The 14,743-nt window shown below is 29.2% G+C and overlaps 1 protein-coding gene across 1 annotated transcript in view; it reads left to right on the forward strand.

Moving 5' to 3' along the window:
- LOC127067904 (proteoglycan Cow) overlaps window positions 1–14,743 on the forward strand; it is a 141,434-nt gene that overhangs the window by 82,145 nt on the left and 44,546 nt on the right. Inside the window, exon 3 of the mRNA XM_051003324.1 lies at window positions 14,681–14,743. This exon is cut by the window's right edge and continues 40 nt beyond it. Within this exon, the coding sequence (XP_050859281.1) occupies window positions 14,681–14,743 (63 nt within the window). The remainder of the gene's footprint in view (window positions 1–14,680) is intronic.

Below are 14,743 nucleotides of genomic sequence, written 5' to 3' on the forward strand. Positions count from 1 at the left end.
AACAAAATCGATTTTATTATACCGATATTATTGCAATGTTTAAATAAATAAAGAATAAATTATACTTGAAAACGGTGTTTTTTTCAAGTCTCTACGACTTTTCGTTCCGAAAATACAGTTAAAAGAAAAATTTTAATTAAAAAAAATTATTAACAAAATCGGTTTTATTATAACAATATTATTGCATTATTTAAATAAAGAAAGAATAAAATATGCTTGAAAACGGTGTTTGTATCAAGTCTCTACGATTTTTCGTTCCGAAGATATCGTCTTCGAAAGATTTTCATTCATAATTCTCATACAGCTGTTCGTAGTAGTAGTAGTAGTAAGGCATCGTAATTTCTTGGAATTTATATAGGTCAGTGTGTCACCGAACCACATGAATGAAATTATATAGGTTAGTAGGTCAACGTAATCGTCTTCGATTTATATGGGAATAACTTTGGATCTAAAAGTCGTAGAAACTTGAATCAAACGCCATTTTAAAGGGCAAAATTTTCTTCATTTTTTCAGCATATTGTTAATAATTAATTAACAATTTGTTATAAACACTTGTTATAAACAAATTCTTACGAAGTAAAATCATATTATTTTGACAATCAAACATTCTAATTGCGGTCAATTTGTAAAATTGTGTAAATTAATAAATTATAAACAAATTCTATTTTTACAGAATAAATAATTATTTTATATTATTAATAACCATGTTTTTCATTTACATGGGAATATCTCGGAAAGTAAAAGTCGTAGAGACTTGATTCGAAAACCGTTTTAAAAGGTAACATTTTCTTTATTTTTCAAGCGTATTGTTAATAATTAATTAACAATTTGTTATAAACAATTTTTATAAACAAATACTTCCAAAGAAAATTCATCTTCTTTCGTCAATCAAAAATTCAGATCGGAACTGTTTTGTAAAATTTAGATAAATTAATAAATTATAAACAGATTATTTTTATATAGAAGAAACAATATCTTTTACATTACTGATAATGACATTTTCATTTCATTTTTCATTACATGAGAATTTTCATTTACATTTGCGAGATTAAAAGTCATAAAGACTTGAAACAAATACTTAAAGTAAGCGTAGCGTAAGCACTGAGTAAGCGCTGAGTAAGCGCTTATAAATATTTTCTATAATAATACTTTTTCGATATACAGTAATACTTTTTTTATAGCGAATGTCGAGCTGCGACAACCAATGCAATCAGGAATATGTGATTCCATAAAAAAAAAAAGAAAGAAAAAAAAGAACACAATTGACCTTCATATATCTCTGACGCGTCCAACTGCAAAAAAGTTATTGCTGCAGTATTATAGTCCCCTGTGTACCGTACGACTTTTTTTAACAAGGTTCCTCTATATCTTTAAAAAGATCGAAGATTTTTAAGATGATCAAAATGATATATTTATAATATATAATAATTATATTAATAAATATATATATAATATTATTTTAGTTATTATGTTATTATTATTATTAACATTATATTTGATTCTCTATCTTGATCTCTAACATCTGCTTGTACCAACATAATATTAAACCTTTTTCTTTCTTTCTTTCTCTTCTTTTTTTTTCTTTTTTTGTAGTTTTATGATTTATAATTTTTAAATAAATTCATGAACATTATTACGTTTATTATATAAATATCTATCTAAATTTTATCTAAAGACAATTAATACGTGCATACATTGTTATCATATATAACATAATATTTATTCTAATTAATACATACACATACATATAATTATGAAATCTTTATTCATAAAAGATTACGATATTACATAAAATTTTCAATCGAATTTGAGTAAGAGTAGCTGCGATAAATATCACATTTCATCGAGTTCGAAGGAGCCCCCATCGTGGATAGAAAGAGAATCCATTTGAATTCATAGCCATCGTGCATATACTCGGATTTTATGACTTCTCCGTCCTTCTCTTACTACCGTCCCTTAAATCGGGGGCGGATGCACGCCATCGGCTCCTCGAAGGTGAGAAATCGTGAGATGTTCGTAAAAGAATGGCGTGCCGACCTCTCACAGATATCGAACTCTCTCCAGGGAAAAAAAAGTGTGAGAGAGAAAGAGATAGATAGATAGCTAGAGAAAGAAAGAGAGAGAGAGAGAGAGAGAATATTTACGAGAAGTGCACACTGAATAAAAAAGATAAGAGAAAGAGAGAGAGAGAGAGAGAGAGAGAGAGAGAGAGAGAGAGAGAGACTGCACGAAGAGAATCAAAATTATCTTCATAATTTTTGTAAGAATTAATCTTGGAAATATCATCTAATCAATTCATTTAAATTTCACTATCGATTATTATATATCGACTAATTTCAATATATCTAATTAATTTTTGATAAGCTAAAATACTACTCGTCGAATATGTTAGATTTCAATAACCAGAGATGAATTAAATAAAATTTTATTAATTTGATAAGAAGCATGAAACGTCAACTTTTTCCAAGCAACTTTTAAAGAATATCAATTTTAGTTTTAGGTTATGAAAAAAAAAGGGAAGAGAAGAAAAAAGAAAATACAATTTTATTTACAGTTCATTCTTTTTTTTTCTTTCTTTCTTTTTAATAATAGAATCCTATTGATTTCAGTTTTTACAAAATAAAATTCTGTATTTTTGAAAGATTTAAAAAGCAAAAAAAAAAGAACGAAAAATGTATTTTTGTTTATAAATAATATATGAATTTTCTGAAAAGGAAAAGGAAACGTTTTGATGGATTTAATAGAAACATTATTCGATTTAGAAAAGAATCGATGTCAAAGTGAAAATTATTCAAATACAAGAAGTAACAAAAGTATCTTATATATTTATTTAAGACTTTGGTATAAGATGAAGGAGAAAGAAAGTACGATAAATAGATAGTTAAAATAAGAGAAAGGGAGAGACAGAGAGAGAGAGAGAGAGAGAGAGAGAGAGAGAAGAGAAAAAGAAAAGACAACTTTCGAACTAACAAAATTGGAATTACCGATAGAAGTTAGAAACGTTGTTTCGAAGTCGTTTCTGTAGTCTAATTTAACATAAATTTACATATCATAGTAGATTCAATGGTGAAATGAAAATTTCTAATCCTTGTTTTCTCTATCTATCTACCTATCTATCTATCTATCTATCTATCTATCTATCTATCTATCTATCTATCTATCTATCTATCTATCTATCTATCTTTCTTTCTTTCTCCTTTTCTACATCACATACTGTTTATCTTTTGCCTTGTGAAAAGCATTAGACTTTTTAAATAACTATCGAACATTTTCTCTCTCTCTCTTTCTCTCTCTCTCTCTCTCTCTCTTTCTCGTTTTCTCTTTCACTCTCTCTTTTTCTCTTTCTCTCTTTTCAATTATTTGCTTCAACACTTGAATGTAATTCTATTCAACATACACTGACACGTTAACAAAGAGAAACTTTAAATCGCAGTGTTGTGCAAGTGCAATGCATTCGTTAACTTCCGACAAACGCACTTCACATTACACACACACACACACATACATAAAGAAAATTAAAATCCAGCATGAACACATGTGGTCATTTAAAAGATAGTAAACGAAAATACAAAGAAAGAAGCACAACGATCTGAAGCTTTCAAAATTTCTTGTTTGTTAGTTTAAAAACACGAATATTTTAATACACTTTCCTTTAAAATGAACACGAAAAGGAAATAGAAAAATATATTAAAAAAAAAAAAAAAATCGAAGAAAAGAACAAAAAATAAATATTCTCGGAGAATTGTGCGTGTTACTCAACTTTTATATATACACAAAAATTTACAACAACATACATCTCTTTTCTTCGTCTCTCTTTTAAAACGTCTCGTAATTGTAAACTGTTTCTATTAAATTACGAACGTAGTAATAGTATTAGTAGTAATTGTAGTACGTACATGACAGATACTCGCATAAAGTTATTATATATATACATACACACACACACACACACATGCATACATACATACATCATACATATATTCATACATACATATATAGATAAATAGATAGATAGATAGATACATAGCTAGATAGATAGATAGATAGATAGATATTGAACATATAGATAGATGCTTCCGCTACTGTACATCGAATTCAAAAAGGGAAACGAGAAATCGTTTGTTTCAACAACAAATCAAAGACTACCGATGTCAGCCATTGTTATCCTCCTGATACGATTTCTCTATCGTTGTAGAAAATTTTTCTCCGAGCTATCATTTTTTTTATTTATTTTTATTTTATTTATTTTTATTCTTTTTTTTTATTTTTTGTTATTTTTTAATTTTTTTTTAATTTCTTTTTTATTTTTTTGTTGTTGTTATTATTAATCGGTTATCGAAGTCTGCAACCTTCCATCATCCCATGTTATCGGCTTTATCGTACGATCAGTCCCACAAAAGGGAAATAAAAGGGATTAATGCTCCTATTTCCGATAGTAAAAATTATTATAGTTAAAAAAAAAAAGAGGAGAGGATAAATAAAATTATTATCATTATCATGAGATTTACTTTTATTCTATCCTATCGATTTAGGTAAATGTTTCACAACCTGATCGAAAACTACATATAATTTTATTTTACAATTTATCTAATACCTTCCCCTCTTTCTCTCTTTTTCTATTTTTCTCGATATCTCTATCTCCCTCTCTCTGTCTCTGTCTGTTGAATTATGCTATAGGACGTAACAATACATTGAAAAAAATTACCGTCAAAAATTCAATTAAAAAATGTTATGACAATCGATTCGACAGTATGAACCAACCTTTATGACTTCGAAGTTTTCAATTCGTTAAACAAATTTTCAAATTGAACTCTAGTCCAAGGTCACACACCATATCATCTCTCTCTCTCTCTCTCTTTCTCTCTCTCTCTTTCTTTTCTTCTTTCTCTTTTTCTTTCTTTATTTATTATTATTTGCTAAAACAAAATTTGTATTTGATATTGCAAAAAACGACTCGACTGTACAGATATGTACATTGCACTCGTTAACGAAAAAAGAAAAAGAGAAAGAAAAAAAGAAAAGAAAAGAAAAGAAAAGAAAGGAGAAAAAAAGAGAGAAGACAAAAAAATATTTCTGCTCATTGTCAAGTCATAAAGGTAAATGGAACGATTTCTCCACATTGAGGATTAGAAAACAGTTCTCCCTTTTGAAGTTACTCCACTCGTCCTCACTAACTCCCTCCTCTTTATATTTTTTTGTTGTTGTTAAGCTCTTTAAAGCTCGGAATTGCGTAAATATGAGAGAGTCACGCTTTTGTAATAAGACCGACTTTGGTTCTACAGTAATACGAGCTTTTCTCTCTCTCTCTCTCTCACTTTCCCCCTCTCCCCCAGTCTGTCTGTCTACATAAGAGTATTCTCGTGGGGAGGCAAAAAATAATAATAATAATAAAAAAAAAAGAGAGAGAAAAAGAGAAAGATAAAAAGAAAAAGAAAAACGAGAGAAAGAGAAAGAGAGAGAGAAAAAAAACAAGAAAATAATTGAATCTACGTGAAACGAGGATCGGAATCGTACCACCGCAATTACTTTGGTGTCTACCCTTCATTCGACCTCTTCATCCCTTTCCCTTTTTTCTTTCTCTACCCTTATTTCTTTGATAGGAATAACCCGGGAAAAAGTGTCGATGGGAATGAGTTTGAACAAGTAGGAAAATAAAAAGAGAAAGAGAGAGAGAGGGTAGGAGTGGGAGGTGGGAGAAAGGGATAGAGAGAGACGAACGCTTGGATGGTCATAATAATGGCTGCCGGTTATTCTTCGTGAAATGATTTAAAGGGTGAATAGGTGGACGGTGAAAACGATCGGTTAAGTCCAGTCACGTATTTAATACTCCGTCCTACGGGATCTACGATCCTTCGTGTACTCGATTTCGTCCTGTTATCCGACATTCATCGAACTCTCTCTCTCTCTCTCTCTCTCTCTCTCTCTCTCTCTCTCTCTCTCTCTCTCTCTCTCTCTCTATCTATCTATCTATCTCTCTATCTATCTATCTATCTATCTCTATCTATCTATCTATCTATCTGTCTTTCTCTTTCTATCTCGCTATTTCTCTTCTTACCTCTTACTTGATGCAATGCTGTAAGCAGAAGAGTGCATAATGTATCCCTGATTAGGATGCTACGGAGATCACGATCGATTCCTTACGGAGTTTTAACGTGTATGTAAACGACATTAAACTCGATAGAATGGATGGATAGATGGATGGATGGATGGATGGATGGATGGATGGATGGATGGATGGGTGAATAAATGGATGGATGGATGGATGGATGGTAGTTCGTTTCAATGTGGATCGATCGTCTTGAGAGAGAAAAATTCATATTGATCGGAGACTCGATGTTTTATAAATGATAGTAATTATAAATGAATTTCGAATTATTTTTTTTAGGTATTTGCTTTTGGTCTTTTTTTATTATAGAAGTTGAATTGATTTACATATGTTTGTCTGGTCAATAAATAATTCCGGTATATATATATTTTTTTAAGAATATTAATGTGTTGTTTATTTAAAAATATATTTATTGCGCAAAAGTAATGTTATTTAGTTTTATATATATATATATAAAATAATTAAAAAATAACATATATATAGATATGTGTGTGTGTGTGTAGAAATTTAATAAAATATAGTGCTACTATATTCAATACTATAAAAATACGATACAGTACTATTATATTCAACACTATAAAAAAATGATATATTCTATATGACTCCATAAAATTTTATAATGCAAAGAAGTCATTTCAGTAGTACACGACAAGCTTTAAAAATCATTTATTCACATGTTCATATCTCTATATACATATTTATATTGTCATTAATATTCCAACTGAATCTAGGAGATTCCAATTATTTATTATATTATTCCAAAGATAAGAATTAAAAATTTGCGAAGGAAAGAAAAAGAGGAAATTTTAAAAAGGCGTGTAATAAATGAATGTAATTATCAATAAATAATAATTATCTGAATAAATTTTCAAAAGTTTCATAAAAATTCAAATTATACATTATCATGGAAACACGAATTACAAAGATCTATGAAAGAAATAAAAGCATCTAATGATAATCTCCCAAAAAATATACAAATGTCATTAAGAAATCAGAAAACAAAATTGGAATTATCTATTATCTTAAAAGCACGCTACTTAAATGCTGCGTTACAACTATTTCGATATTAGCGAATTAATTGTTTCAAAAGAAAGAAAGAAGAAAAAAGGAAGGAGAAAAAGAAAGTACAAAAATGAAATTAAAGAACCCAAATAATAGGAAATTTTATGAGGAAGAAAAAAAGAGGAAAAATAACATGAAGATGAAAATAAAAATAAAAATAAAAATAAAAAGAGAAAGCTAGAGGCAGAGATAGAGAGAGAAAGAGAGAGAGAGAGAGAGAGAGAGGGAGAGAGAGAGAGAGAGAGAGTGAAAGAGAGAAGAATAATTCACGAATAGAGAACGGAAACATTTTCAGCGATCTTATCTTCAACGAATCGTGTAACGAGCCTCATTGTTCGTTGGGAGATATGAGAGAGAAGAGTCGAGTGTAAAAAAAAAGAGAGAGAGAGAAAAAAAGAAAGAAAAAAAGTAGAGGAAAAGAGAAAGAAAAAAAAAGAAGGAAAAGGAAAGAAAGAAAAAGAGAGAGAGAGAGAGAGAGAGAGAGAGAGAGAGAGAGAGAAGTATAGTGAGAACATCCACGTATATTGTCACTCGAGATTACGCGCGCGTGTGTCTAATAATCGACGACAGGATTATTACTTTCGATAAGAGACTTGTATAAGTATTGCTACACAAAATATATACATATCTATGCATATCTACACACACACACACACGTACACATATAGATACACACGTAGACTCACACAAATGTATATTTATGTACGAACGTAGGAGGACAGGCTTGAAACGATAAATGTGAACGCAAATTGGCGCTTCAACGTGCACACGGACATAATTGGATCCAAATGTATAATAATAATAACCACTCGCACGATCTTACACGCTATAACGCGCACGCGTTCCCTCCCGCATATTACACCGACGTCTAATTATCATCGGATAATGCGTATCGGTGGTGCGGTGCGTGGTTAAGGCCACGAACTAGCTACACTTGCACGGTGTGATCATGATCTCTCTCTCTCTCTCTTTCTCTCTCTCTCGCTCTATCCATCTACCTATCTATCTATCTATCTATTGCTATCTCTATCTCTCTTACTCTCGAGAGGTGATCGTTCCCCGTAATTCGATCTCCAGTTCAACGCGATCCCATAATAATGTCCTATCTGACGATATTCCTCTCTACATATACATACCTACAAGTTGTTTCATTTTATTCGAACGTCTGAAATATTGTCAAATTATTTTTGATAACCGGGATAATTTTTTCCTTTTTCTTTTTTTCTTTCTTTCAAAAAAAAAAAAAAATCGTTTCGTTTAATATCAGCGTTTCTAATCTATTTTTATTTTCTCTAGATATGTGCGTACATGTGTATGTGAATTGAGTTAATTCGATCGGATATTGGAAAAAAAATAAAAAAAAAATAAAAGAGAGATCGTCCGTTCGTTACTATTCGTAATTTATTTAATTTTGTAATAATATGATGGAGATTTTGTTTTAATATATTTTAGTAATAGAAAGGAAATTTTTAGTTGAAGTTACTTTAATAATCAATGGATTTTAGCGTTAAAGAGTGTGTAATTGTTATGGTTTTTATGTTTCGTAAAAGGACTTACTAATTTGAGAAAAATCCTCAAACTGATATTTATTAATTTTGTTTAATTATAATCAACGTTTTTGGATACGTTTAATGCTAGTTATCGTATGTACGTATTTTTATTGAATTCATATTGACATTAGAAATTATTAATCTCCTTTTTCTTCTTTTTTCTATCTTTTCTCTCTTTTTTTTTTTTTTCCTTCTAACATTATTCAATATCGTTGCGTCAGTCAAAGTCAACGTTATTAATTATTGAATAACGATATTTACAATTTCTGTAATTTTAAATACGAAATGTAAAATACATCGGATTTGAAATAATTGTCTGTTAATCAAGTGTCAATCAAAATGGAATTTCTAGATCGCGTTTGAAATTAAATAAAAAAGGAATTTAATTATTATAATAAATCGTTTTTAACGTTCTTCGAAATGAACATTTAAAGAAAACAAAATTTTACAATCTGATCGTTTCTAAATATCGTTCTTATTTTTTTCAAGGACAATCGTATAGATTTAGAAATTATATAAAAAAGAGAATTTTTTATAAACAATAACGTTTTAGTACCAATACACACACACACACACATATCGATTCGTTCCTTGATATTTCAAATACATAATTAGGTGAATTAGATGAGAATTACCCATGTATATATACATATACATATACATATACATATACATATACATATACATATACATGTATATATCTATGAATATTTCCATATCTCTATCTCTGTCGTTCTTTTGAACCCTTCTGGCATAGCCTCTTAATTTTATCGTCGTCATTATCAACTCGTGTTTTGACTATAAAGAGCAGAGGGTGTCGACGAAAATTCACAAGTATATTAGATATACGTCGAGCCTCGTAAAAGGACAGTTTAGATAGATATTAGTGGTTTTCCTTTTTACGTTATATTTTTCCTTATGATGGTTTCTAAATAATATTTTAATTAAAATTTACGATATAGCGTTTGAAAGATTTCAAAGTTACTGATAATTAAAAATATTTCCAAAATAATTTTACTTCAGTCTATATACATACATATATACTACACTTGATAACTTAATAATCACTATATTACAAACTAATCGAACGTTTAATAATACCATACAATATTGTAATCATATATTATATAATCATCTACTATATACAACAACTTAATAAACATTAATTCTTTATTTATACAAAACATTAAATAATAATAATAATAATACAATTTAATCGTACCATACAGTAATACATAATGATATTATTCTAATATAAAATTAATTAATCATACTACATGAATATAATTTCATTGTAATACATTATGCAGGTATATCTAATAATGAACATTTTTGAACCTATTAAAATGATATAGATCGTTTTGTTGTATTATTTATCTTCTATCTTTATATTCTTCTCCATGGTTATTTTCTCTCTTTCTCATAAGAAGGGTGCAGCCATGCATCACATTAGATTATTTTAGAACGTTCGTATTTCTCTCGAAGACGTCTCGCGTATCTACGTCATATCGGGTTTATCTTCCTTATTCTCGTATAAAATTACCGTGTTAATGGAAGCGAAAAGACGGCGAGTAGTATTACTTTCCTTCATTTCTATCAACCTTCTCCTTCTTTTTTCTCTCCTCCTTCATCTTCTTCCAGCAACCCTTTCCTTTTTTATACTTGTATATCTCTCACGAATTGTAATGCAGGTCCAGTTTTATTTTACAGTTCATCTAACACTTCTTTCTATATCTATCTATTTCTTTCTCTGCTTCTCTCTCTCTCTCTCTCTCTCTCTATCTCTGTCTCTGTTTCTGTCTCTTTGTCTATTCAATCGTGTCCGTCTTCCGCTTTCTATTATTGGAGAAATTCGAGCCTCTTGTCTAGATTTGGATCTCAGACAAACTTGAGCATTAGAACGGCGCGGGTCTCTCTCTCAAGTCGCGTCTCGAGGACTTCCACTCGAAGGTTCTACTGCAGCGAACAGGACCTCGGTTGCACGTAAATCGATATCTTCGCCTGGCACTGCCGACTGAATTTGATATCGTAAAATGTTTCACGTATGTACAGCCATGACAGTTTCAGCGGAATACGTCATTAAATATTTTTCAAACGTCAATTTCGTGAAAAAGAAAAGAAAATATACAGTTTTATTTTTATTCGTCTGTTTATTTTCTTTCTTTTTTTTTTTTTTTTTCTTTCATCATCTTAGACTGATTCGTCTTAAACGTAGATATTTATTTTATGTAGTTACCGAATGACGTCACGTTTATTTTTAATGTATTTCAATATAATATATATATGTAGATGTATAATATACGTTGTATAAACAAAATAATGGTAATTTAAGCTTTCCATCATTTCCTCTTGAATATTTATTCGAATTTTTACTTGAAATCTTTTTTCCCCGATTAATTCTTCTTCACTTCGACGTATGTATGTGGTTCGGGAATAAAAATATTTTGATTTTTAATATATGTATTTTAAAACGCTATGTAATATGCATAATGTAAACGAGATTATGGTAATTCAAGGTTTCCATCATTTCCTTTTTAATATTTATTCGAAAGATAATATGAAATATTTTTTTTCTCCTTGAAATTTCTAATAAAGAAAATAAATCGTGTATTAAAAGAATTAATATAAAAATGTATGTAGTGTGTGTGTCTGTGTATATATATATATATATATATATATATATATATATATATATGTGTGTATTCTTTATCGATTCTTCATTTCTCTTGGGATTAAAAATTTCTTCCTCTTTCTTAACAATCGAATATAATTTTTACATTAGTTTTCGAATATATATTTAATCAATCGTATAATATTTCCTTTTCATTTTTTTTTTTAATTTCTATAAAAGTCTATCCCTTAAAAGCGTAATTTTTTAATTATTTCATTTTCAATATATATATATATATTATTCAAATGTATATATATTCGCTTAATAATTTATACACGCGTTTTTCTTTCTAATTTTTTCTGAAAGTTTCTAAAACAAAAGAAAATAAAAAAAAAGTAATAAACAGAAGAAGAAATAAACTCTATACACTCCTTCGAACGTTTAGCCTAAAAGAATTAATTATCGATAAAAATATAAGAAAAACTAACATTATTTAAAAGACGGAAACGATCGTAAGAAAAAAGAAAAAAGGAAAATTAAGGAAAGATAGATGGATAGAGACAGAAAGAGAAAGACAGAGAGAGCGAGAGAGAGAGAGGGAGGGAGGGAGGGAGGGAGGGAGGTAAAAGAAAGAAAAAAAGAAATAAAAAAAAAAGAATTTCCAGACGAGCTACAAATCGTTCTTCTCTCGTTACGATTCGTATTCGTCTTTCGAATCGTTCGTGCGAGGCCCATCCAATTCTTTCAGGGTGAAACCTCATGCTGAAGCTGTCGGATCGTATTCTCGTACGCTCGGGATTATTCTTTTATAGGAAAGAAAGCACATACACGAAGTATACATAGTAGTAGTTCCTCCTCCTCCTCCCACTCCTCCCCCCTCCTCCTCTTCCTCCTCCTTCTTTACTAGACACACACGTAGATAGTAGGTGGACGTGCTTAGAGGGATGTTCCTCTTTGATTTACATCGACTTATACAAGGAATTTATATCCGACATGTGTAACGTCACTGACACTTGAAATACTTCAATTATATTATAGTTTGCCGAGATCTTTCTTATTTTTTATTTTTTATTCCTTTTTTCTTTTTATTTTTTTCTTTTTATTTTTTTTCTTTCCTTTTAATACCTTCCTACGATTTCAATTATCTTTTCAATCTTTATTATCATCTTTTCTTTTTTGATATTTTATTTATTTAGTTATTTGTTTATTTGTTTGTCTATCTTTTTCTTTTCTTTTCTTTTCTTTTCTTTGATTCTCTTTTCGTCTGTTTTTTCCGAAAAATGATTCAAACGTAAAAGCACGAACTTTTTGTTTTCTCAGTTATGACGTGCCCTAATAAATTTTCTGGCTGGCGTACTTTTTATTTATTTATTTATTTATTTTTGTATTTTTAATATCTTTCTTCTATGATCTATGATGAGATAAAAATTGATAAAAGAAGCAAGCGTTATAAAATGAGAAAGCAACTCGACCTTATATTTATTATTCGATGAAAAAGGAAGGAAGAAAAAAGAATTGCATATGATAGAAACACCAATCATAACGATTGAATTCGTCTCATTTTACGTAGATATTCAATATCTTTGGACTTTTGGTTAAACGAAAAGCATACTTAAGAAGCAATTAAATCACGAAGTAATTAGTTAGATTGCTATGAGTCGCGACCAAGATGTCCTAGTCAGTAGGCACTTTAGAAGACAATCACAGTTCTCTGTCGCCTTGGTTAGGACACGCTCTAGGGATTAGTAATAAAGAAAGAAAGAAATAGAGATGGAGACGAAGAGAGATAGAGAGAGAGAAAGAGAGAGAGAGAGAGAAGATATGCATTCCGATATCTTGGAATTTTCTTCCTTCGCACGTTTCGACGATTTTCAAAGCGAATTTTGTTCGTTCTTGGCGATCAGTATGCGACACCAACATCAAAAGAAACGTAGCTATCGCTTTCTTTCGTTTCAATGCTTTTTAGAAGGAGTAAAAAAAAGAAAAAAGAAAAAAAGTAAAATAAAAAGAAAAGAGAGAAATTTAAATTGTTTTTCTGTATGCCAAAGGGAAAATGATGAAAATTAATTTCTTCTTATTTACTATTGTTGAATCTTCGTCGCTATAAAGAATTGCTTTATTATACATTTCATATATATATATATATATATTTGATTTAAAAATGTTAGAACATTGGAACGCATTCTTAAGAATGTTGTAATGAATTGTTAAAAATGTTTACGCTTCCTTGATTATTTAATATTGAAATTTAATATTATAATTAATTGTTCTTAATTGTCTGACGTTTTCGTATTGTTCTTTGTCTTTTTTTTAAATTATAATCCAAAAGATATAATATTTTTTTTTGTTAATAGAATATATATAATATATAAATAAAATAAATATAATCAATAAAATATATATATATATATATATAAATGAGACACTTTGTTTGATTGAAATTAAACAGTTTTTAATTTCTTAAATAAGTTATTAGAATCTTTTCGTTGAACGTAGTTATAAAAACCAATCGACATCAAATATGTAAACAACATATGAAAGTCAAAGGTACGAATATTAAACGAGTGAGTAACTACGTGGGTATATGTGTATATATTATAAAATTCTTCGAATCTTTGAAAAACTGAGCGTGTTTACATTTAAAAGAAAGTGCTTGTAAAGTATAATCAATATTTGAAGTACACATTAACCTTCGTATAGGTAAAGATACGTAGTAGATTTTGTTTAGCGGCAGTTCGATCAAAGACATGGAGGTTAACGGATCGTCGTAGATAGAATTCTCTCGTAAGCTTATAATTTATTACTATCTTACTTTAAAATTAGTAATATTATTCTAATATATATATATATATATATATATATATATTTTAGTGAAACTTTATCTTTTTATTTTTCTTTTCACTTTACCAGACAATAATTTAACAATAAGTCCGTCCAAATCCAACATTTGTTTCATTGTCCTTTGATGGAGATCGTAAATAAAAATTTGATCATAAGCACATGATTTATACTCCATAAAACGTTCATCTCTCTCTTTCTCTCTCTCTTTCTCTTTCTCTCTCTCTCTCTCTCTCTCTCTCTCTCTCTCTCTCTCTCTTTCTGTCTTTCTCTCTCTTTTTCTCTCTTATCCTTTAAGTCGTTAATTTAATAATAAATCCTTGTAAAGCTGACATTTATATCTCCTATTTCTTTATCTTTTCTTTCTTTCTCTTTCTTTCTTTTTCTCTTTGCTCGTTCTCTTTCCTTTTCTTTTTTAAATCATTAAAATATTTCATCCAAAAATGTACAAAGATACGACGAGATAAAATCGCATCGTCAATTCGATTCTAATTTTCTTTGTCTTTGTCTTAGGTGAACTCTGTCGTCCTCTTAACTGCAAAAAGAAGGAACTCTGTTTACTCGAAGATACATTTA

The sequence above is a fragment of the Vespula vulgaris genome, chromosome 12, assembly GCF_905475345.1.
Source record: "Vespula vulgaris chromosome 12, iyVesVulg1.1, whole genome shotgun sequence".
NCBI classification, from domain to species: domain Eukaryota; kingdom Metazoa; phylum Arthropoda; class Insecta; order Hymenoptera; family Vespidae; genus Vespula; species Vespula vulgaris.